This window comes from Vipera ursinii (assembly GCF_947247035.1).
Source record: "Vipera ursinii genome assembly, chromosome: 1".
Classification (NCBI taxonomy): domain Eukaryota; kingdom Metazoa; phylum Chordata; class Lepidosauria; order Squamata; family Viperidae; genus Vipera; species Vipera ursinii.
In genome coordinates, this window is record NC_139512.1 from 207478912 (window position 1) to 207501166 (window position 22255).

Below are 22255 nucleotides of genomic sequence, written 5' to 3' on the forward strand. Positions count from 1 at the left end.
CAGGGGCTGGAGGGATTCAAATTAACTTACCTGGGCCTTAGTTGTGGTTTGAGCTGTGTGTTTAGAGGGGGTTTTTTTTGTGGGAAATTCAAGCTGAAGTACAATATCTATATCCTTGAAGGAAGCCTCATGGAACTTACTGGAGTTACGAACTGTGGTATGAATGTAAGCTGTGTTCATACAGAGAGAATGCAGCGGTCTCTCTTGAAACATTCAGTTTAGCAGCAGTTTATGCAGGATTTTGGAATCTTATGGTTGTAACATAATATGTCCCAGTAGCATCTCTTTTTCTCTCCAGAATAAAAAAAAAGTTCCTCTTTTTCTTGCTGGAGAAAACATTTCCGCAGCTGCATCAGCCAGCAATTAGACTACTACAGGGTATCAAATTGTGGACTGCATGTAAGGTTTTCGTAATAGTAATTGCTTGGAAAGGGAGATAAATTGTAATTACAGATAAGCTGATTATTGGAAATTGATATTAGCAGTAATTCTCAGTTCAATAAACTGCAGCCGTGTAAGCAGCTATAGATATGTAGGTTAATGTTAAGAGTTTTCTTAAAAGCCTGGATCATACATAATACTCACCTGTACCTAGTTTTATCACTTTACACTTAGGTTTACGTCTTTCCTGTCACTCGTTTTAAAGAAATTAATTTGAAAGATCCTGATAATAGAAAAAAAATCAGTTTACAAAATAAATTGGGGTTTTGTTTGTTGGTCTTGTTAGCCTGTCTTGAGGAGAAAACTTTTTTTGTTGTGACAGATTCCAAGAGGTCTAGGGCAGAATACAAGTAGTCCTTGACTTATGACAATTGCTAAATGAGGCATTTGTTAAGTGAGTTTTGCCCCATTTTTCGACTTTCTTGACATAGTTAATTACGTTTTAATTATTGTTTTAACCTTGGGCATTTATTTAATCGCTTTTAACTTTTGTATCCTGTTTTGTATTTATTGCCCTGTACACCGCCCTGAGTCCTTCGGGAGAAGGGCGGTATAAAAATATAATAAATAATAATAATAATAATAATAGTTGTTAAGTGAAACACTGCAGTGTTTAAATCAGTAACATGATTGTTAAGTGAATCTGGCTTCTCCATTGACTTTACTTGTAAGAAGGTCGCAAAAGGTGATCACATAACCCGGGGACACTGCCATCGTCATAAATATGAGTCAGTTGCCAAGCGTCTGAATTTTGCTCACGTGATCTTGGAGATACTGCAATGAACGTAAGGGTGAAAAATGGTCATAACTCACTTTTTTGGGTGCTGTTGTAACTTCAAATGACCACTAAATGAATTGTTGTAAGTCGAGGACTACCTGTACTTATTGGATCTCCCCACCTCACCCCATTTTTCTCACAGCATCCTGGGTCAGTGTGGCTTTTTTAATTCTTAAGTTTGGGTATTTTCTCTTTAAAACAGAGATCCCCAACCTTTTGGGCACTAGGGACCAGTTCCGTGGTGGGAGGTTTTTCTGCAGACCGGAGGGGGTGTGATTTCATGTACTGCTTGCATCCTGCAGATGGGGCTTTGCTTGTTTGCATGGACCAGTTTCTGGCATGCCGTGGGCCGGTGCTGGTCCATGGCCCAGGGGCTAGGGACCCCTGCCTTAAAACATTGGCTCACTAAACAGGAAAATATGGGAGTAAGCCTAACATAATGAAACTGTGCCGAAGACTGTATTTTGAGCATCAGTTTTTCAGCCAGTAGAAGCTCAGGATTTTGTACTGTATTTACAGTAGAAGTATAGAATATACTTTGAACTGAGAGATGTGGCTGTCTAATTCAGTGTGGCACTCCAATTTCATAGGAGTTTGGTCCTAGTTATTGAATAGTTGAGTGTATTTTAACATGTTTGGTAAATTTATGTTTATTAATCCTTGTTTATGCTTTAGCATAATTTGTAAATCAGGCAACTGAGGCTGGGATAAGAAACAAAACTCCACCTCAGTGCAAGACATGAATCAGGTACCATGTTTGGACTGCAAGCTTAACACTGAAATACCTGACTAAAGACATGTATTTAACATATAAATATGAATTTTCAGCACAGCTGAGAAACCCAAATTCTAACAGAAAATGCTGAATCTTAGTTTTATGAAATTAGATAGATAGATAGGTAGGTAGGTAGGTAGATAGAGTGTAAGTAACATAGAATTTCATAATATTTTGATCATACATACATACATACATACATACATACATTGAAGAATCTTGTTACTGCCTGCTAAATGTTAATTCTAAAAGTCCTTTACCCCCCTCCCCCCACAAGTACGGTATTGGGACATGTGTAAACAAAATGATTAGAAAATTGTATTTTGATCTCAGTGTCCCCTGCTCTTGCTAAGGGGCACTCCTCTTGCTTGACTTTTGGAAGAAAATATATGTTCTCTCAATTAAGCAATTCTATGTGAGCACAGAAATATATTGTTTTTAAAGACTGCGAATGGCACATTCACAACTGTTGGCTTTAGAAATGCCTAAAGATAGTATTCCTAATGAATTAAGTAGCAAGCTTACACAAAAAGATTGTCATTACTTCACCCCATATATTAAAACAGCAGAATTATTGTTTGGTTTAAATTTTCTTTCATTTCAGGCTGTGCCTCAGCACTTTTCCCCTAGCCACATATCAGCCTTGGCAATGAAGCAGAAGCTGGCTTTTACCAATCTTAGCTTTGAGGACGATTTGGATCATTCACCTTCTCAAATAAACACAACTACCATTGATCTTTCGGGTATCACTTGCCAAGAATGCATCCAATCCATAGAGGACAAAATTTCCAAGCTATCAGGAATTGTGAATGTCAAAGGATGTCTTGAGCAAAGCCAAGTAACAGTAAAATATTTGGAACTGGAAATAAGCTATCAGCAAATCTGCCAGGAAATTGAAAAACTGGGATTTGATGCCAATGTTGTACAGGCAGCCCAGTCTTCAGGCCAATGGTCCAGTGAAGCTGTTATTAAGATGAAAATTGAAGGCATGACCTGTCAGTCTTGCGTCCGTGCTATTGAAGAAAATATTGGGAAATTACATGGGGTGAAGAAAATCAAAGTGACCCTCAACAACCAAGAAGCTATCATTGTTTACCATCCCTTTATTATTAAGCCTGAAGAACTAAAGAATAGCATAGACAGCCTGGGGTATGAATGCACCATAAAGCATAAGCATAACCCATTGGAACTAGGTTTCATTAATGTTGAACGCTTACAGCCAATAAACGTAAAAATGTCCAGTGAACATAATGGTGACAGAAATACTGGGGACAACATGGGATCCAGTACATGTGTCGCAGTAGTAGAAATCGAAGGAACACATGACCAATCTTGTGTAAACGATATGGAAGTTTTGATTTCAGAGATGACTGGAGTACAGGGTACCAGGGTATCTCAGGAAGAAAAAAAGATTACTGTGTGGTTCGACCCAAAACTCATCACTCCATCTTCATTGCAGCAATCCATTCAAGCCATTACCCCTGGGAACGTTAACCTAGTTTTTTCTTGTGGAATGGAAGGCCAAAATGGATTAATTATCTCAAATGCTGCCTCTTCTATACCTTCTTTCAGTCACCTTTCCCAAGAACAGGAGGCAAATGGATGCAATACAGTTCTCCTTAGAATTGATGGAATGACCTGCAATTCTTGTGTAAATTCTATTAAAGGCTCCATATCCCAACAGAAAGGGGTGACAAACATCTCTGTATCTTTAACTGAAGGTACTGCAGTTGTATCTTACAATTCCGTTATAACTAACTCTGAAGAGATACGAGCTGCTGTAGAAGACATGGGATTTGATGCTTTTGTTCTAACAGGTATCGTACGATGCAGTCTTTTCTGCTATTGAATCGAGATGCATTAAAACTCTTGTGTCAAGTGATGAATTTTAAATATCTAGTCATTTTGAGCTGCTTCTGATTGGGTTAAAATTTAGAAGCCCTAGCCTAGGATTGGAGCTGTTAGGTCCTAAATGTGTGCATGACTTTTTGAATTGGGTAGATTCTGTACACTGCTAAAATACAGGGTTTTAATACTTAAATACTGGGTGGGCCATGGTATTTAGGAATTAGATACTTAATGAAGAGAAATATTGCTGTCTTGAGCTCCATATATTTATTTAGAAGTTGTGGTTATAGCTTTCCATTAATATGGAACACGTGAGTTCCATCCATGAAGATAATTAATTAAAGTTGTCTCTCTTTTAGCTGCAGGGATAGATCTGCCCTTGAAAGACAGGATGTTTGGATAATCTGTAAATAAATAGAAACTAATTCTCCATTCCTTCAGAAATAGTTAGAAGCTAATTTTTATGCTTGCTGTTTTTAAGCCCACCAAACTTTGTAGAAAGCTATGCCGTGTGTAGGAAGCAAAAAACTATGTCCAGCACAGACTTCCTTTGCCATATCCATAAACTGAAGAGAGTTATTTCAGAATTATAACATTCTGGGCTGCTGGTGGAATATCCATCATGTGCAGGTTAAGATCCTTCTAACTTGTTGTCTTTTAACAACAAAAAGTTTGGGGGGAAAACATATTTAGAGTAAGCTTTACTTCTGGCGACTTCATGGACTCTAACCCTAACCCTGAGTTTTCCTTTTCCCTCACATATGGAAGAGGCTTGCCATGGCCTTTTTAAGAACCGAATTTCCTGCTTACCGTACAATCCTAATATTCTTCGGTAGACTTCCATCAAAATAATAACGAGGCCTAACTGGCATAATTTGTTTTGCCAGAGGTCACATGTCTCATAAGAATCTTATCTTTTGGAAAAGGAAGGGAAGAAGCTTTCAAGAACAGGAAAAGGGAAGGTTTCAGAAGCAGTGGATGTTCTTCTCCTCAGCTGGCTTGCTCTGTCCGCCCTAAAACCCTCAATCAATTATCATTGACTGAATGTGGTCTTCAACTCAGAACGAATGCGGCGTCCATTTTAAATAGTTCAAAACCTCTTGGTCGTGTTTTCATATCTTACATCTTTTGAAAATTAAAATCCCTCTGGGATTGGCATTCCAACACATATTTGTTTAAAATTCTTCATTTAACTTCAGAAATATTGTACTGCCAGGAAGGAAGGCAATGCTTCGAAAAGAATCCTAAAATACTTTTTGGGATAAATGATTAACTATGTAATGTTTCTTCTGCTCCATGTATTTATGCGATGCTGTTCTTATTTTAGATGCAGTAACTGGAAAACTTACGGATGGAGGTATAGAGCTGAGTGAGATAACCTCTGTTTCCTTGACAAACAAAGTCCCAGAACTGTCATCTGAAGATGTATTTTTGCCAAAAAAGAAGTTGCGCACTAACTTTCCAGAATTCTCCAGTAAAAGAGACACTGAAAAATGTTTCCTGCTTGTAACAGGCATGACTTGTGCATCGTGTGTTTCAAGCATTGAGAAGAATTTACAAAAAGAAGATGGTAAAAATAGCATGACACATTTTTCTTTATGTTATTTGGGTTCTCCTTTGAAACAGTGGCTTTCAGCCATTGATAATTATTTAGATTTAGCTTGCAAACCATTTGAGAAAGATCTACTTTCTTATCAGGCTACTTAAAATGGTAGCTGGATTAAGTAGTTCACACTTTAAGGCTGAATTGAGTGCTGCAACTGTTAGGTGTGACTCAGGAAAGAATGTATATGTCTGATGCAGCTTTGTTTTTGCAGGAATAGTCTCTGTGCTTGTTGCCTTGATGGCAGGGAAAGTGGAGGTAATATATAAGCCAGATAAAATTCAGCCTCTTGAAATAATCCAGCTGATTGAGAAATTGGGTTTTAAAGCCTCAGTCTTACAAGATTATGCTGGGACAGACGGCAACATAGATCTTAAGGTGAGCATCGTAATACAAACTCTTAAAAGCTTCATATTGATTCTAAACAGAAAAATACAGATAAGAATATTCAACAAGGAATAAATTTAAATAAATTTAAATGCAGGTTAAACAATTGGCAATTGTTTGCAATTAAAAATTTTTTGTACACCTATGGTTTTCTTTACATCTGTGTTTGTATTTTTAATTTTGTTTGACTGTCAAGTTCTAAAACATATAATGCCAATTGGATAGATTTGCATAAAAGGTAAAGGTAAGGGTAAAGGTTCCCCCGCACATGTGTGCTAGACGTTTCCGACTCTAGGGGCCGGTGCTCATCTCCGTTTCAAAGCCGAAGAGCATACATACATACAATTCTACATTTTTCCATCTATTGCTGAGAAATGCGAGCATCTGAGATGTTTCTAAGAAAAAAAGATTGACCAAGGGAACACATGTACTTTGCAATGTAAGAATTGTTGCAAAGTTGCTTATGAAGGGCAAATATAACAGTTGAGAATCCCCGTTGCCAGTCCATCTCCCAGCTAACATGGGATGAGATTCAGCATATCTGGAAAACACTAGAATAGGGAAAGCTGGTTTATCTTTGGGATTCTCATTGGCTGTATTTCCCTTTCATTTCCTGTCCTCTCTAGATGCCCTCTTGATCTGGAACTTCAGGAGGTGGTGTAAAATACCACACTGATACCACACTTTTTCGCTTAACATGGGAGATGTAGATACAATGGAGCAATGGTTGATCTGACAGCCCAAAGCAAATTCTTGTGCTGACAACTAACTGAAACTTTGCTTAGATTCTAGGGATGACTTGTAGTTCATGTGTTCATAGCATTGAATCCAAGCTTACTGAAACACCTGGCATTCTCTATGCATCTGTAGTCCTAGCCACTTCAAAAGCCCGTGTTCGTTATGATCCTGAAGTGATTGGTCCTCGAGACATTATAAAAATTGTTCAGGTAAGCCATTGAAGCAAACATTTCGGAGGGCCATGATGGTAATTAATGTTAACATTATATTTAATCTTCCCCCAATTCAGGCACATTCCAAATTTTTATGCTCAGAATACCAATGCAGTGTAGCTATTGCTGAGAATTCTGGAAGTTGAAGTCCGCCCTTCAGGAAAATGTTTAGGGAAGGCTGCTGCAAGCAGCTACGACTGGCCTCCAGAGGCCTGAGAAAGGTGGAAAATCTCAGTTGGATTGCCTAGAAATCAGGGGTCTGCAACCTTGGCAACTTTAAGACTTGTGGAATTCTGGGAGCTGAATCCCCAAGTCTTAAAAGTTGTCAAGGTTGCAGACCCCTGGCCTAGACAAATGATTGATATTAGAAGATCACTAGCAACTTTTGTGCTGCTTTGCACTTTTTAGCAAGTTGCAAATCAATAAGGTAGTGCTCCCTAACCTGGCATCTGCCAAATAGACAGCTACCCATCACCTAAGGAGCTATGACTGATCTCCAGGGATCTGACAAGGTGGTAAATCTCAACTGGATTGCCTAGATTGCCAAGTTCCAAGACAGCTTAAGGATTTCTTCATTTTTCTGGTGAGCAGCAGTGCTACAGGCATTGCGAGATCAAGTCCACTCTCCTGTACCAAGCACAGAACCCATAAGCCCTGAAAAGGAAAAATGAAAGACAGCTTTCAGTATTTGGGAGAGTGTAAGAAAAATGACAGTGTTTTTCTCTGACTGGCCAACAGAGATATGTCACTTTGTGGACTTTGCTTCCAGAGTCCTCCTACTGCTTGACAGTGCCTCTGGCTATCCTAAAACCCTGCAATTTGCCCACTCAAATCTGAAAAATCACATGCTTGCTACCAGACGCCACCTCTTTGATCCCTCTGATAGTCCAAGTTCTGGTAGTGACTTTCAAGTCCTACTGCGCTTAGCAAAATGCCAGATTTCATTGGAAATGGTCATCTGTCATTCATTGATGGCAACCTTGGCTCTTTTATGATTCGTGGACTTCAACTCCCAGAATTCCTGAGCCAACCATAAAGGGGCCATCGTTCCCCAGACCTGGCCTAGATGAATGATTGATATTAGAAGACCACTGGCAACTTTTTTTTTTATTGAAAAGTTTTAACATACAATTTTTCTTTAAAACCCTCCCTCCCCCTCCCTTCTCCCTCCCCCCCTACCTCTCCCCCCTCCCCCCCTCCCCCCCCCGACTTCCCAGAGCTAAATACAAGGTAGATATAAAAAAAAACAATCATAAACAATCATATACTAACAACTATAAACTCTAAAATCCATCACTCTCTAGCTTATATAGGATAAAACAAGCCTTAGTAATATTAAATATATATAAAAGAAAAAAACTAAAAGAAAAAAAGAAAAAAAAAAGAAAGAAGACTTATTCAAATGCTACATAAAACTTCTTAACCCTATACTTATTCTGGATAAACTCAATCCATTTTCTCCATTCCATAATATAGCGTTCTTGCGAGTGATCTTTCAAATAGGCCGAAATCTTCGCCATCTCTGCCAGGTCGGAAACCTTTAATGTCCACTCTTCTATGGTCGGCAGTTCCTCTTTCTTCCAATACTGACCTATCAAGAGTCTTGCTGCCGTAATTAAATTCAACATCAACTTAGTGTCCACAACTGTAGCGTCTGTAATTATTCCCAACAGAAAAAGTTGCGGACAAAACTTTATCCTCTGTTTAAAAATCTTCTGCATGTTCCACCAGACTTTTATCCAAAAAGCCTTGACCTTTTTACATGTCCACCATATGTGAAAATATGTTGCATCTTCATCACCACACCTCACTGGCAACTTTTGTGCTGTTTTGCTTTTGCTTTTTTTTTTTTTAGAAAGTTGCAAATCATTAAGGTAGCCTTCCCTAACCCGGCATCTGCCAGATACACAGGTAGTCATCGCCTAACAAACACTCATTAGCAACTGTTCAATATTATGATGGCACTGAATGAAGGGACTTACAACCTGTAGCCTAGAGGCTGTTACAGCACCCCCCCCCTTCCCTCCCTGCAGTCACATGGTTGTAATCCTGGCACTTGGCAACTTGTTTGCACTTATAGTGGGTTGCCAAACGCCCCACGATCATGTGAACACCATGTGGAATCTTCCCTGTCAGCTTTTTCAGATAGCCACTGTTGAAGGGACTCTTTCACTCAGCCTCTTTGAGAGCAAAAAACACTGCCTGATGGACTGATTTTCCCTGAGCAGGGCAGAATCTCTTTTGCAAGCAGGGTTTTTGCTCTCAGGGAGACTGGGTGAAAAAATTCCTTCACAAATGGACTTCTTCACCCAGCCTCTTTGAGAGCAAAAGCATTGCCTGAAGGATTAATTTCATCCTGCTCCGCAGAGTTTCTCCAGCAGGGAGAAAAAGTTTCTGGGCTGGAGAAAAAAAGTTCAGATCACAAAGATCTGAACTTCTTTGCTCTAGCCCTGCACTGTAGTTCCCTTCAGCACATGGAGGGGAGCTGCCTGCCCCCTCCCCCGTAGGCAGTTCTTTCACTCTGTCTGCTTAACAACCTGCACGGTTACTTAACGATGCAATAGGGAGAGCCGGGACTGCAGACATTGAGCAAGGCAGTCACATGGGTTTCTCACCGATTTATAGCCTAAATTCAGGATTCAATTGTCATAAATTAAGGATTATCTTATTGGGCTGCTGTTTCCATATTCCTAATTGGCAAGCCTGCAGCATTTGGACATTGAGTGGTGTTCACCATGAGTAAAAAATATGTTTACCTATTTTTTTTTACCTCTCATTACAAAAGTAGCTGTGGTAATTAATAAAGAAACCATTGTGTAACGTAATCTTCTAATAATCCTTTGTATTTATATTTGTAAGGGTAGAATAGAATAGAATAGAATAGAATAGAATAGAATAGAATAGAATAGAATAGAACAGAACAACAGAATAGAATAGAATAGAATAGAATAGAATAGAATAGAATAGAATAGAATAGAATAGAAGGAAGGGACCTTGGAGGTCTTCTAGTCCAGCCCCCTGCTCAAGCAGGAGAACCTCCTATACCGTCTCAGACTGGTGAATGTCTAGTCTCTTCTTAAAAACCTCCTGTGATGGAGCTCCCGTGATTTCTGGAGGCAAGCTGTTCCACTGTTGATTGTCCTCACTGTCAGGAAGTTTCTCCTTAGTTCCAGGTTGCTTCTCTCTTTGATCAGTTTCCAACCATTGTTTCTCGCCCTTCCCTCTGGTGCTTTGGTGAACAACCTGGCCCCCTCTGCCTTGTGGCAGCCCCTCAGATATTGGTACACTGCTATCATGTCTCCCCTATTTCTTCTTTTCTTTAGACTAGCCAAACCCGAGTCCTGCAGCTGTTCTTCGTATGTTTTAGTCTCCAGGCTTTTGATCATCTTTCTTTTGCTTTTTGTTATAAAGGGAATTGGTTTTCAAGCATCTTTGGCTAAAAGAGATCCAAAAGATCATAACTTGGATCACAAACAGGAGATCCAACAGTGAGTATATCTGCCAACCAAAGAATATTTTATAAACAAATGCTCCAGGGATATTCCTCTCCCATTAGCTGTCTGCCCACTGAAAAACACCTTTTCTTCTCCCTGCAATACCCACACATCATTGAAATGTTATAGATTGAGTAGTTCTTTGTTGCCAACTCATTGATGGAATTGCTGGAGGGGAAGAGAAATGAAGACAGCTCATTTTTCATGAATAATTTGTAAACTAAAAATGGTTTCTAATCTAATTGGCCAACCTATATACACCTTGCCTTTTACTACAGAGTCTTGATTTCCTTTGTTTCCCACCTCTGTGCATTGTATGGGCTATCATAGCTAGATGACTTTTTTTTTCATCTAATGATCTCCCAGATTGCTGCAGGCCAAATATTGTAGCTCTACACACACATGTGCTATAATAAAATATACACATTCAGGGCTGATTTGTACCAAGCCTGATGACTGATATCCATAGGAGTGAGTAAACGTGGTATAATATGCTTTCGTCAATCAGGTTGCCAGGGAAACCTCACCTTCTAACAGTGTCTTTCTGCCTTTGCAGATGGAAGAAATCATTTTTATGGAGCCTGGTGTTTGGTATTCCAGTTTTGGTCTTAATGGTTTATATGTTATTACCCATGGATGACCATCATGAATCGATGGTGCTGGAGCAAAACTTGATTCCTGGGCTGTCTATTCTTAACCTTCTCTTCTTTGTACTTTGCACTTTGGTTCAGGTATGGAAGTTCTTTAAGTCCTCTGTTTTTACCACCTCCCGTTATATAAATCTAAAGTTCTATTGAGAGATCTAGACAGAACATGATGGAAAGCTAACTGCTCTTCTCTCTCTCTCTCTCTCTCTCTCTCTCTCTCTCTCTCTCTCTCTCTCTCTCTCTCTCTCTCTCTCTCTCTCTCTCTCTCTCTCTCTGTCTCTTCCTTCCTTACAGTTCCTGGGTGGATGGTACTTCTATGTCCAAGCCTACAAGTCATTAAAGCATAAAATGGCCAATATGGATGTCCTGATAGTAATGGCCACATCAACTGCTTACGTCTATTCATGTACCATTTTGATCGTTGCAGTTATTGAAAAGGCTGAACAGAGTCCCGTCACATTTTTTGACACCCCACCAATGCTGTTTGTATTCATAGCTCTTGGGAGATGGCTAGAACACATAGCAAAGGTTGGTATTTCTTGAGAGCTAAAGGCCAGATTTACTTAACAACCACATGATTTTCTTAATGACAGTGACATGGTTCCGACAGACAGAGACAAATACAACAGAACTCTGAGGCATGCAAATTCCTCAAAGAACATGTTTATTGGTTGCAAAGTATCAGCACGATCAAAAGTGAAACCAAGTCTGAATACCCCATAACAATTCCCCAGTTACAAAGCATATAGTTCCCACCCCCAAAATTATGTGAGTACGTTCCCCAATAAATGCAATTGGCGGGCTTTGTTATACAACACCCAGTTCCTGGTCGCAGGAGCAACAGACGACCTTGGTTCCCATGGGACACCTGGTGGCTTTGGCTATCAAACCACCTGGGCAAGCCGCCTCCCTCCATTCCGTGTGGCAACCTCAAATGAGGGGGAAAAATGGCTGCAGCCAGGCTCATTTGCAGAGTTGACAGTCAGCAGTGATCTGCTTAACGACAACGGTAAAAGTGATATGAAATCAGGTCTGGTCATACAATGACCTGCTAAATGACCACATTTTCAATGTTCATATACCTTTAGATAAGAGACATTATCTTCTGGTCGACAATGTACACCATATCTACAAGTCCAGTTTTATTCATTCATTTCATTTGTTGCAGTCAAAAGGCCACAATTTGCCATCTCTGGAAGTAATACCTGCTCAGTGTTAAATGTGGCTTGGCAATGGCTTATTAATGCCTTAACTTTAATTCTTTTAATTTCTACTTTTCATTTTATTCTTTAAGGATTGAATGTATGTAGGTCTTCTTAGTGCTGGCCTTTTGACTGCAACAAATGAAATAAATGAATAAAACTGGACTCCACCCATTTCTACCATCAGCATATCCCCTGCAACTTCCCCTGTAAATCTCAAACAAATGTGGCTTTATGCAGGTTTTTAGAAACTTGCACCATGTCCTTAAAATATTCGGCTTAGCTTACAATTGTTAAAATGACAGTAGAATGGAAACATTCAGAAGACTTATGTAAAAGCAATCAGAGATGGAAATATACAAGCCAGTATAACTGGCAAAAATCAACAGTATAGATCAGTGGTCTTCCACCTTTTCTTTACCACAGACCCCCTTTAAATACCTTTTGTGGCCACAGTTCATGGCCATGGACCCCCAAGACCAGGGGTAGGCAACCTCGGCTCTTTTATGACTCATGGACTCCAACTCCCAGAATTCCTGAGTCAGCTAAGGTATTCATAAAATTCTGGGAGTTGAAGTCCATGAGTCATAAGAGAGCCGAGGTTGCCTACCCCTGCCCAAAACTTAACTCAAGATTTAAATTATATAACATTTTTTCAAGTCTTTGCAAACCTCCTGAGAGGACATCATGGCTCCTGAGGGGTCTGTGGATCACAGGCTGAGAACCACTGGGATAGAACACTCTTTGTAGTGTACTGAAATGGTATCATTTAGTATAAATGACAAGTGAGCTTCCCTAGGAGAAACTTTCTACCAGCAACCTCCACTAGCAAGAAGTCCCTTGCCTTAGGAGCCTGCTGCTGCATCTTAGTTTTGAAAAGAAATTGGCATTCAGAGCACCAGATTTTGTTTGCCTAATCTTTCAGTTACTCAGAGTAATATTGATCTGAGTCTGTCTGTTGAGCAACTGAATTGGATTTAATCTTCTAGTGACCATGAAGTTCACTTGTTATTTTGACTTGGCTGAACCATTTCAATTCAAACTACGTGTCAGGATGTAAGCATGTGAAGATACAATATCATATGAATTCCCTTATGAGGGTCTCTGGAATAATAGTGAAAAATATATATAATTTCAGTGTATTTCTCAAGTGCACTAGCATGGTGTTGAAAGGATTCAACTGTTCTCTTATTTTTTTCCACAAGGCATATTTTGACTGCACACAAAAGTACAAACTTGGCGAAGTGATTTAATGTGCTTTGGGACTGCATGGGAATAAGTCTATGTGCTTTATTATACTATGGAAGAAAAGCAGCAGTGGTTTATAAAGGATGAGAGAGATGGGCAGTTAAGGAAAAAAGAGCAAACCAATTAAATTCTAATACAGGGATTTACCGTAGTAATAGCAGTGAAAGGTTTGCCAGAAAAAGTAGCTTCCCAGAGTTGCTGATTGTTTGCATATTCCAAAATACAATGGTCCTTTGACTTGCATTCTCTAAAATATTAATTCTTCCGTGCAGTGCATAACTAGTAGAATGGAATTCTCAAGCATCACGGCTTTCTCTTTAGGATAGCAGCTATTCCACCCTGCTCTTACATTAGTAACAGTGGCATGTATATCAATATTTAGAATACAAGTACGTTGTGAAGACTACCTATACACATCTGTCTCTATTTCAGAGTAAAACATCAGAAGCGCTTGCTAAATTAATTTCTCTTCAAGCTACAGAAGCTGTTATAGTGACACTGGGACCTGACAATTGCATAATCAGGTACGCCGTTGGTACAAACGTTTCACTTTTTTATGTAACAATATTTCAGTTCTTTTAGTAACTTTGAAAAGTACAGATAATCCTCGATTTACAACAAGTAAATGTTCAAAGTTAAAACAGCACTGAAAAAAGTGGCTTAGACCGTTTCTCATATTTATGACCACTGCAGCATCCCTATCATCACAAGATCAAAATTTAACTGACTCATATTTATGACGGTTGCCGTGTCCTGGGGTCTTGTGGTCACCTTTTGTGACCTTCTGATCAGCAAAGTCAATGGGGAAGCCAAATTCACTTAGCAACCGTGTTACTAAGTTAACAACTGCAGAGGTTCACTTAACAATTGTGGCAAGAAAAGTTGTAAAATGGGGCAAAAACTCTTAACAAATGTTTCACTTAGCAACAGAAATTCTAGGCTCAATTGTGGTCATAAGTCGAGGACTACTTGTAATAAGGAAGCGATGGCCGTAAATGCATGGTTAGTGGACGCAATTGATTTTGAGGGCACACTGTGTTTTAAATAGTCCTGTTGTGCCTGATCCATCTGTTAGGAACTGCTATATGTAGATTAAATAACTAAATGGAATTGGGCCTGCATAACTCTCCTTTGAAATTAATCATTCCCTTACCTTTCATTGACAAGAAAAAGTCTAAAGCAATTTTTTTCCTCCTTTGGGAGGCAAACTCCCTAACTACAATTGGTTTGGAAACAGTTAATCCTCAGCTTACTACCACAACTGAGCCCACAAGGTCTGTAAGTCACTGCAGTCATTAAGCCTCCTCTAGTGTGTGGATCTTCAACTCTCCCCACCACTTCTGGAAGGCCTGTCCTGGCTGAAGGCTGGTGCTTGTCTTGCGATGTTTCTGGGTCTCTTTCTAGTCTTTGGAAACATTAGCTAGCTTTCTAATTAAATTAAATTAAATTCTACAATAGCTGCACCTTGCATTGGCTGGGCACGCTTGCCAGCAGCTGCATGAAAAGGGAAGGGAAGCAGACTCGTGCAGGTAATCAGGAAGAAGGCCCAAGCCTTCTGTGAGAGTATGGGGTGTGGAGAAAGCCCAAACTTTCCAAGAGTCATGGGGAGGTGGGAAGGCCCAAGCCTTCTGAGAGAGTAGGCCTAGCTGTCTGTGGTCTCTTGCCCACAATGGGTTTCTACATGCCAGGGGTCTTAGCTGGCTGAGGCTTCCTAGCTTGTGGGTACTCTGTGAAGAACCTGAATTTTTGTGTGCTAGGGGTCGCTGCAATAATTTAATAAGTTCGAACTTTGGGAGGGGATCATATGTCCCTTTTTCCAGCGCTATAGTATTTAAGAATGGTCACTGAATGAAGGGTCATAAGCCGAGAACTGCCTGTATAGTAAGGCAGTCTTTTGCAAAGCTGGCAACTTTAAGACGCATGAACTGGGGAATGCTGGCTGGAGAATTCTGGAATCTAAATCTATACATCTTAAAATGGCAAAGTTTGAAAAAAAAAACCTGCAATAGGGGATTTGAAAACAACAATTCCTGGGTTTTGACAAGCCACAAAATCAGACCTTGGGTAATAATTCTTATTTAGTGGGCCAAATATTAATCCCTTTATTTTCTTTTTTATATATACAAGTTTTATTGATTTTTTAATTAATTAGAAAAAATTTAAAAACAGGATATTGATATGTATTAGTGAAAATATATTGAAAATTTTGTTAATTGACTAGGTTACAACTAGAAGTGTATTAACTTGACTATTTTGACTATGTGATAATTGAGGGAATCAGAGAGGGAATCCCTGTTGATGTAACCTGAACTATTTACAACTTGTTATTTGTGATTTTGACTACCCAACCACCATATTGTTTCACAAATACATGTATATGTAAATAATCCCTTTATTTTCTAATGTGATATGTGTAAATTCCTGAATGAATTTAGATCTTACATGTTTAGAAAGATTTTCTCTTTTTTGTAATATATTTTATTGATTTTAAAAAATATATAAATCACTTAATAATTGATGAACAGTGTGTTGTCTAGGTTACATTTGTAAAACAATCATTAACAATTGATTTCTATAATCCATAATCCACATAATGATTTCAGTTGATTTCCTCTTTTCCCAAAATATCCTCTTTTGCAAACATTGAGTTAATATAATTCTTATTGTTTTGATAGATAACAATTAAATATATATTTTCCCCAATATTCTTAAAACTAATAATCACATCAATATAATATTTCTTTTCTATCCAATCATTCTGGTTGCCTTATCATAGATCCTGTTACAGTCCTTATTTTAATTTGTTTCTGCCACCAATTCTCAAAAATTAATTACATTTAAAAATTTAACTCTATTTTTCCATATGAACCATCTCACACTTTTACATTTCTTAAGGAATACATAAAACAATGAAAAAAAGAAAAGGAGAGCAAGAATAAAGAAACATAAAAAATAACATACTACTTAAAATATATATCCCTCCTAAGCTAATATATATTTATTTCCTAAATTTCTTATTCTTTTTAACCACAATTAAAAATATGTTTAATCTTTAAATATTTCATTTAATATACCTAGTCATCTAGTCCTTTAACTCTTATTCAAAACATTTTTTATCCATTATAATTATCTTAAATTCAATCACATTTAAGTATCTAAAACATTTCTTTTATCTAAGTCATTTCAACTTTTTTACCCGTATATACTTGAGTATAAGCCAACTCGAGTATAAGCCGATCCGCCGTTCTGCATGCCTCGGAGGCTGGATCCGTGCTCTGCAAGCCTCTGCCGCCAGGCAGGTCTCCGTTTTGTTCTGGGACTAGTTCCCTAGCCTTTTGGAGCTTTTGGTGTTCGCCCATCAGCTGTCTACGGGGAGGCAACAGAGCTGCCTCTCTAGGCTTTGAGAAAAGGCCCCTTGCACAAAAGGCAGCTTCAGGACGAGCTTCCAAAAACCCTTTCCTTCCTTAACGCCCTCCCCACCTTCCCCCAGAAAGCCATATTTCTTTTTTTTTATTGACAATTTGTATTGAAGTTACAATATTATCCCCTCCCCAACCCACCCCAGAACCCCTCCCCCATATTTCTTCAATAACAAAAACATAAAAAGCTGGTTGGGATGTACTCGCTGATTTCCCCCCCCTTTTTTTTTAGATGCTAAAACTAAACTCTCCCTCTGCCTTCCAACCAAGATCCCTTTTTAAAATCTTACCTTGGCTCCAGATGGAAGAGTAGAGGAACTAAGCTAGTAAGGAGAGAATTTTTTTCTGCAACTTTTTACTCCTGAAGTAGTAGTAGTAGTAATAGTAGTAGGAATAATAATAATAAATCCCTAAAAGTTGTGCCAGAAAACGGAGGACGCTGGGTCTTTGCAAGTTTTAGCTGTCTGTCAGACTGCCTGAAAAGGGAGGCCTTCAGGCAGCCAGGCGGACAGCTAAAGCTTGCAAAGACCCAGCGTCCTCCATTTTCTGGCATAACCTTCGGAGATTACTTTAAAAAAAAAAAAACAGCTGCAGAAACATTTTGTCTCCTTGCTGGCTTGGTTCACCTACTCTTCAGCCAGGAGGGAGTCCAAGGCCTAGAGAAGGAGAGCTTTGCAGCATCCCTATGGACAGCTGATGGGCAGACAGCTGATTAGCGGAGAAGGCTCTGAAAGTAGCACCAAAGCCTCGGCCGCGCACAAGTCCTCGGTAAGTTTTTTTGTTGATTGGAGTATAAGCCGAAGTGGAATTTTTCAGCCCAAAAAGTGGGCTGAAAAATTCGGCTTATACTCAAGCATATATGTATATTACTTATATCAAGAAAGAAAACAAAAAAGGGAAAAAGCATACTATATTATTTAGGAAAATCATCCTTCTTAGAATAACATATATATTCTGAAACTTTTCTATTTCTTTAACCATATTCAAACAAATGTTTTTTTTAAGTATTCTCTCTGGTAAGTCCCATCATCTATTTTCTTCGTTTCCACTTTAGTCTTTTTCCTTTGCCCAGTATCTTTCTTAATCAATGTATTTTGCTGAATCAAAAAGTTTTTCCGTAAGTTCGTAAATGTTGCTGTACATATAAAAAGTAAATCAGGTGAAGTGTCTCTGTTCGAGGCTTCTGACTTTTTTTGTTAGTTGAAAATCTTTTTCTTTTTTTCTCTCTCTGCTTCTCTTATCATTTCCTTTCTCTCCGATGTTCCTGACATCTCTACAGTCCATTTTATCCATTTTATTTTCTTGTCCTCAGATTTATTTTGTAGTCTTAAGGGATAAGTTGTTTTTTCCAATTCTTGTAGATTTTTTCCTACTAGGGTTAAATCATGTTTCCTTGTTTTGTTAACTTCCATCTTTTAAGTCTCTATTCTCAATTCTATATCTATTTATCTATTTTATCTGCTCCTTCTCTGTTGTTGTTTTCTGGGAATTTTTGTTGTTGTAGGGTCAACTTAGAAATAGATTGATTTATATTTTCAAAGTTATTTTGGATTTCTTTGTGGTTTAAAGTCATTGTTGTTTGAATTAGTTGCAGTATATTATATATCTCCTCCTGTGAAGTAATTAGGTTTTCTTGATATGTTCTTAGAAAGATTTTCTCATTGGTGATATTCAATAGCCTCACTACAATCATTCGGCATTACCATGTAAATCTGAATGGCTCTGCCATTGTTTAGCTGAACATATAAAATAAATGTTGTATTTCTTTATTTACTCTGTTTTTTCCAAGAACGCCATCTAGTTTTTATTTAACTGTTATTACAAGGAATATGTTTATTACAGGTATAACAAATATGTTAATCTTAGCACTCAAAGGATCTAACAATGTCTGTATTGTAAATATATCAGACTGAAAACATTTAAATTGAATTTTAATATTTTCCCCTTACATTTTTGAAGTAGATATCTATATATAATTTTTAAAAATTATATGTGCAGTATTATTCATGTTTTTTCTTTCATATTTGTTCTAACTCAGTGCTGAAAGTTAATTTTGATGGAAGTAGAATATAAATGTAATTAATATAAATAAAATTTAAATAAATGTGTTTAGTTTTATTCCATCTTGAAAAGTCACTTGACCACTGCTTTGCAGTGGCACACATTACTTGAGTAAGATATAGATTAAATATCTTGAGACAATAAATGTGGTACATGGTTGGAAAGAGTTCAGATTCCCTAGAACAGGGGTAGGCAACCTGGGCTCTTTTATGACTCATGGACTTCAACTCCCAGAATTCCTGAGTCAACAATAGCTGACTCAGGAATTCTGGGAGTTGAAGTCCATGAGTCATAAAAGAGCCCAGGTTGCCTACCCCAGCCCTAGAATATGAAATCTGTTGATTTATTAGATTAGCTTCTCTAGGTTTCCCTCCAACAGCTCAATGAGGTGGGTTGGGCTGAAAGAGTGACTAGCCCAAAGTCACCCAGTGAGTTTCTGCAGTTGAAAGTGGAGATGAAGTTGATATCCTTGGCCTAGTTCAATGCTATAATCTTCTGGCCTATGCAGTCATATGCATAAAAATAGTTTTAGAATATTAAAACAACTTACATATCACATGTGGGTTTTTTATAGTTATGTTTGTATATTTACCTTTATTAAGATAGCATAATGTCTTTTGTCTGGAAAAAGCAAGATCTGGGGGGGAAAAGTTGCATTGAATTTTAACCGTGAACTTGTATCTTACAGAGAAGAGCAAATTCCTGTAGAACTAGTTCAGCGAGGAGATATTGTAAAGGTGGTCCCTGGTGGGAAATTTCCAGTTGATGGAAAAGTGATTGAAGGCAATTCTATGGCCGATGAATCTCTTATAACAGGTAATTCCTTACTTTGAAAGAATAAATAATTTACCTTTCCAAAGAGTTGCTGTTGTGCAAGAAGATTGGTGTGTGTGTGTGTGTGTGTGTGTAGGGGGGAGGGAGAGATGAAATATATTAGGGCTACGTAGCATCTAGAAAAGTAACATCTAGCTGACCTTGATAGATTAGAAGGCTAAACTGGATAAGACCAGTTTAGTTGATACTAGAATGGGAGAACCATGTCAGAAGTCAAAAGGTGCATGACAAGAGTCGGAAATAAGAAAAAGATCTCACTCAGAAGACAGAAAGGTGAACCACTTTTGTTCTATTCCATTCAAAGAAAGTTTATACGGATCCGCTAAGGATTTACCACAGTTTGAAGGCAGTTTTACCTCTGAACCTCAAGTTGGACTTCTATCTGTGTTACCTCGGCCACATATGGTGGCCCAAATCTTATTTGGAAAGAATCCCAGTAGTTTTGGTGCCTGGAGGGAACCAAAGTTAGGAAGGGAATCCCTTTAGCCCCAGATGGATACTTTTGGATCTTATTAATAATTGGGTGAAATCACAAAGTGATCTCTATTAGCCAACATTTTTCCACATCCTTTGGTCCTATTTCACTATGTACAAGATATATTCGAAGGCATTCCTTGGAATTCAAATTTATTTTCCTAATAAATCGCAGAAACAATTTAATAAAATCGTTTTGGAGAGAAAACAACTCATGTTATCAGTTTCCCAATAAGGAGTTGTGTTTTGCTGCTTGAGCGGCTTAGTTTTTGAGAATGAGATGCACGGGGAACAAAATAGCAAAGAAAGAGAACAAAGAGTTATTGTTGGATGGCTAGGATTCAGTTTCACCAAAGAGCATTTGCAGTTCATCCGCGCCTTGATCTCCTTACTTTGCAACGAGGCGGTGCTTTCTTCAAAATTCAGGGTAAATCTTAAAGCAGCTCTATTTTTTTTGTAACTGCCACTCTATGTGTGAAATGCTATTAAAACATGTTGGTGGATTAACTTATCATATTTGTAGGAGAAGCCATGCCAGTTACTAAAAAACCTGGCAGCACGGTTATTGCGGGTTCTCTCAATGCACACGGCTCTGTGCTTGTAAATGCAACTCATGTTGGCTCTGATACCACCCTGGCACAAATTGTGAAACTAGTTGAGGAAGCTCAAATGTCAAAGGTAAAACAAACAAAGTGTTGTGTGTGGGGGGGGGGACGAGGGCGTTTAAATTCATATGCTGACCTGGGTGTTCAAATTACTAGAAATACTCCAGAACTCTAGTGTACAAAAGTAAAACCCACTCTCCTAAAATATTTCTCAAAGTTCTTTCCCTACCCTTCCCCATCTGAGGTCTTCTGAATCCCAGCTTCTGCCAGCATTTGGAGGGCACCTGATCCAGAGAGACAGTTTTAAATCTAATCCACCAAGTTTGCCTACTCGGTTTATTTTCGTTGCTCAGTTTCACAATACATCCTTAAACTAACTGTTAAATTGCATTGGATGAGATGCCTGCTGACGTGGTTTTCTCCAACCTGATCGTATGGATTAGTTGGTCCTGCTGGATCAGGGAGCCAGTAGGGAAAGCATCTGTTATCATGGACCAAGAGATGGGAAACCGCAGAAGGCCTTTATTTTCTTACTGCAGAAAGATCATGTACAGTTGCAATTATTGGGCTTAGGACCTTGTCATCACAGAACTATTGGTTTGAAACACCTTCTATAGATTGCTTTAGTCCTTGGAGTCCTGAACATACTTCGTTAGAAGTAAATCCTCTTGTCTCAGTAACAAGCTAAAAGCATTTCTTCAGGGCTTTCAAGAGACAAATGAACTTTCAGTTAATTCACTAATGGCATTTTAATCAGAGGTGAGAGGCATGGAGAGAAAACTGTATTTCTCTAAATCAGATGTGTTTGTAAAATAATTAGATAAGTTTATGTATTTTTTTTAAATATTGTGTACTAATAAGAACTTACTGTTTTCTGATTTGCAGGCACCCATCCAGCAGCTAGCTGACAAATTTAGTGGTTATTTTGTTCCATTTATCATAATAATTTCAACAGCAACCCTGATAACATGGATTGTAGTTGGATTTATACAGTTTGATGTTGTACTGAAATATTTTCCTGTAAGTATTGTTTATTTAATTATAATAATTAATTAAAGTATTGTAATTACTTGGAATGCTTACTTACAATAATTCCAGAGAGTTGTTAAAGTGGCTTCAACATGCATTAGTAAGAATTGGAAGTGAACAATAGCAACTCATAATTTTCTAGAGAGACTGGTACTATGGTAGGAGACTATAAAAGATATAAATAAATTGAGAACACCCAAGAAGAATTAGGTAAAAATGAACCAACCACTGAAAGGTTTCTATATGTATATGCCTGTCCATCCATCCGTCCACTCCTGTATCGTTTTTTTATTTAAAAATATTTTTGTAAACATTGGCACATACTTTTAAGATCCCAGGAAACCCAATTCAGTGATTCCAGATTCAGTATGAATCCAGACATCTGTCACATTTATCTATTAAATCTGACATTTTCAGAAGGTTTTTATTTTTTTATGCTGGTTTCCAATGCTGTTTCTTT

General features: G+C 38.2%; 1 protein-coding gene across 1 annotated transcript in view; it reads left to right on the forward strand.

Moving 5' to 3' along the window:
* The window catches only part of ATP7B (ATPase copper transporting beta), a gene marked incomplete at its 5' end in the record, with an annotated part of 44737 nt that overhangs the window by 231 nt on the left and 22251 nt on the right, over nt 1–22255 (forward strand). The window contains 11 exons of the mRNA XM_083371044.1: nt 2599–3811; nt 5170–5412; nt 5660–5823; nt 6618–6779; nt 10194–10270; nt 10833–11007; nt 11218–11451; nt 13806–13897; nt 19542–19669; nt 20685–20839; nt 21652–21786. Coding sequence (XP_083227170.1) covers nt 2599–3811; nt 5170–5412; nt 5660–5823; nt 6618–6779; nt 10194–10270; nt 10833–11007; nt 11218–11451; nt 13806–13897; nt 19542–19669; nt 20685–20839; nt 21652–21786 — 2778 coding nt within the window. The remainder of the gene's footprint in view (nt 1–2598; nt 3812–5169; nt 5413–5659; nt 5824–6617; nt 6780–10193; nt 10271–10832; nt 11008–11217; nt 11452–13805; nt 13898–19541; nt 19670–20684; nt 20840–21651; nt 21787–22255) is intronic.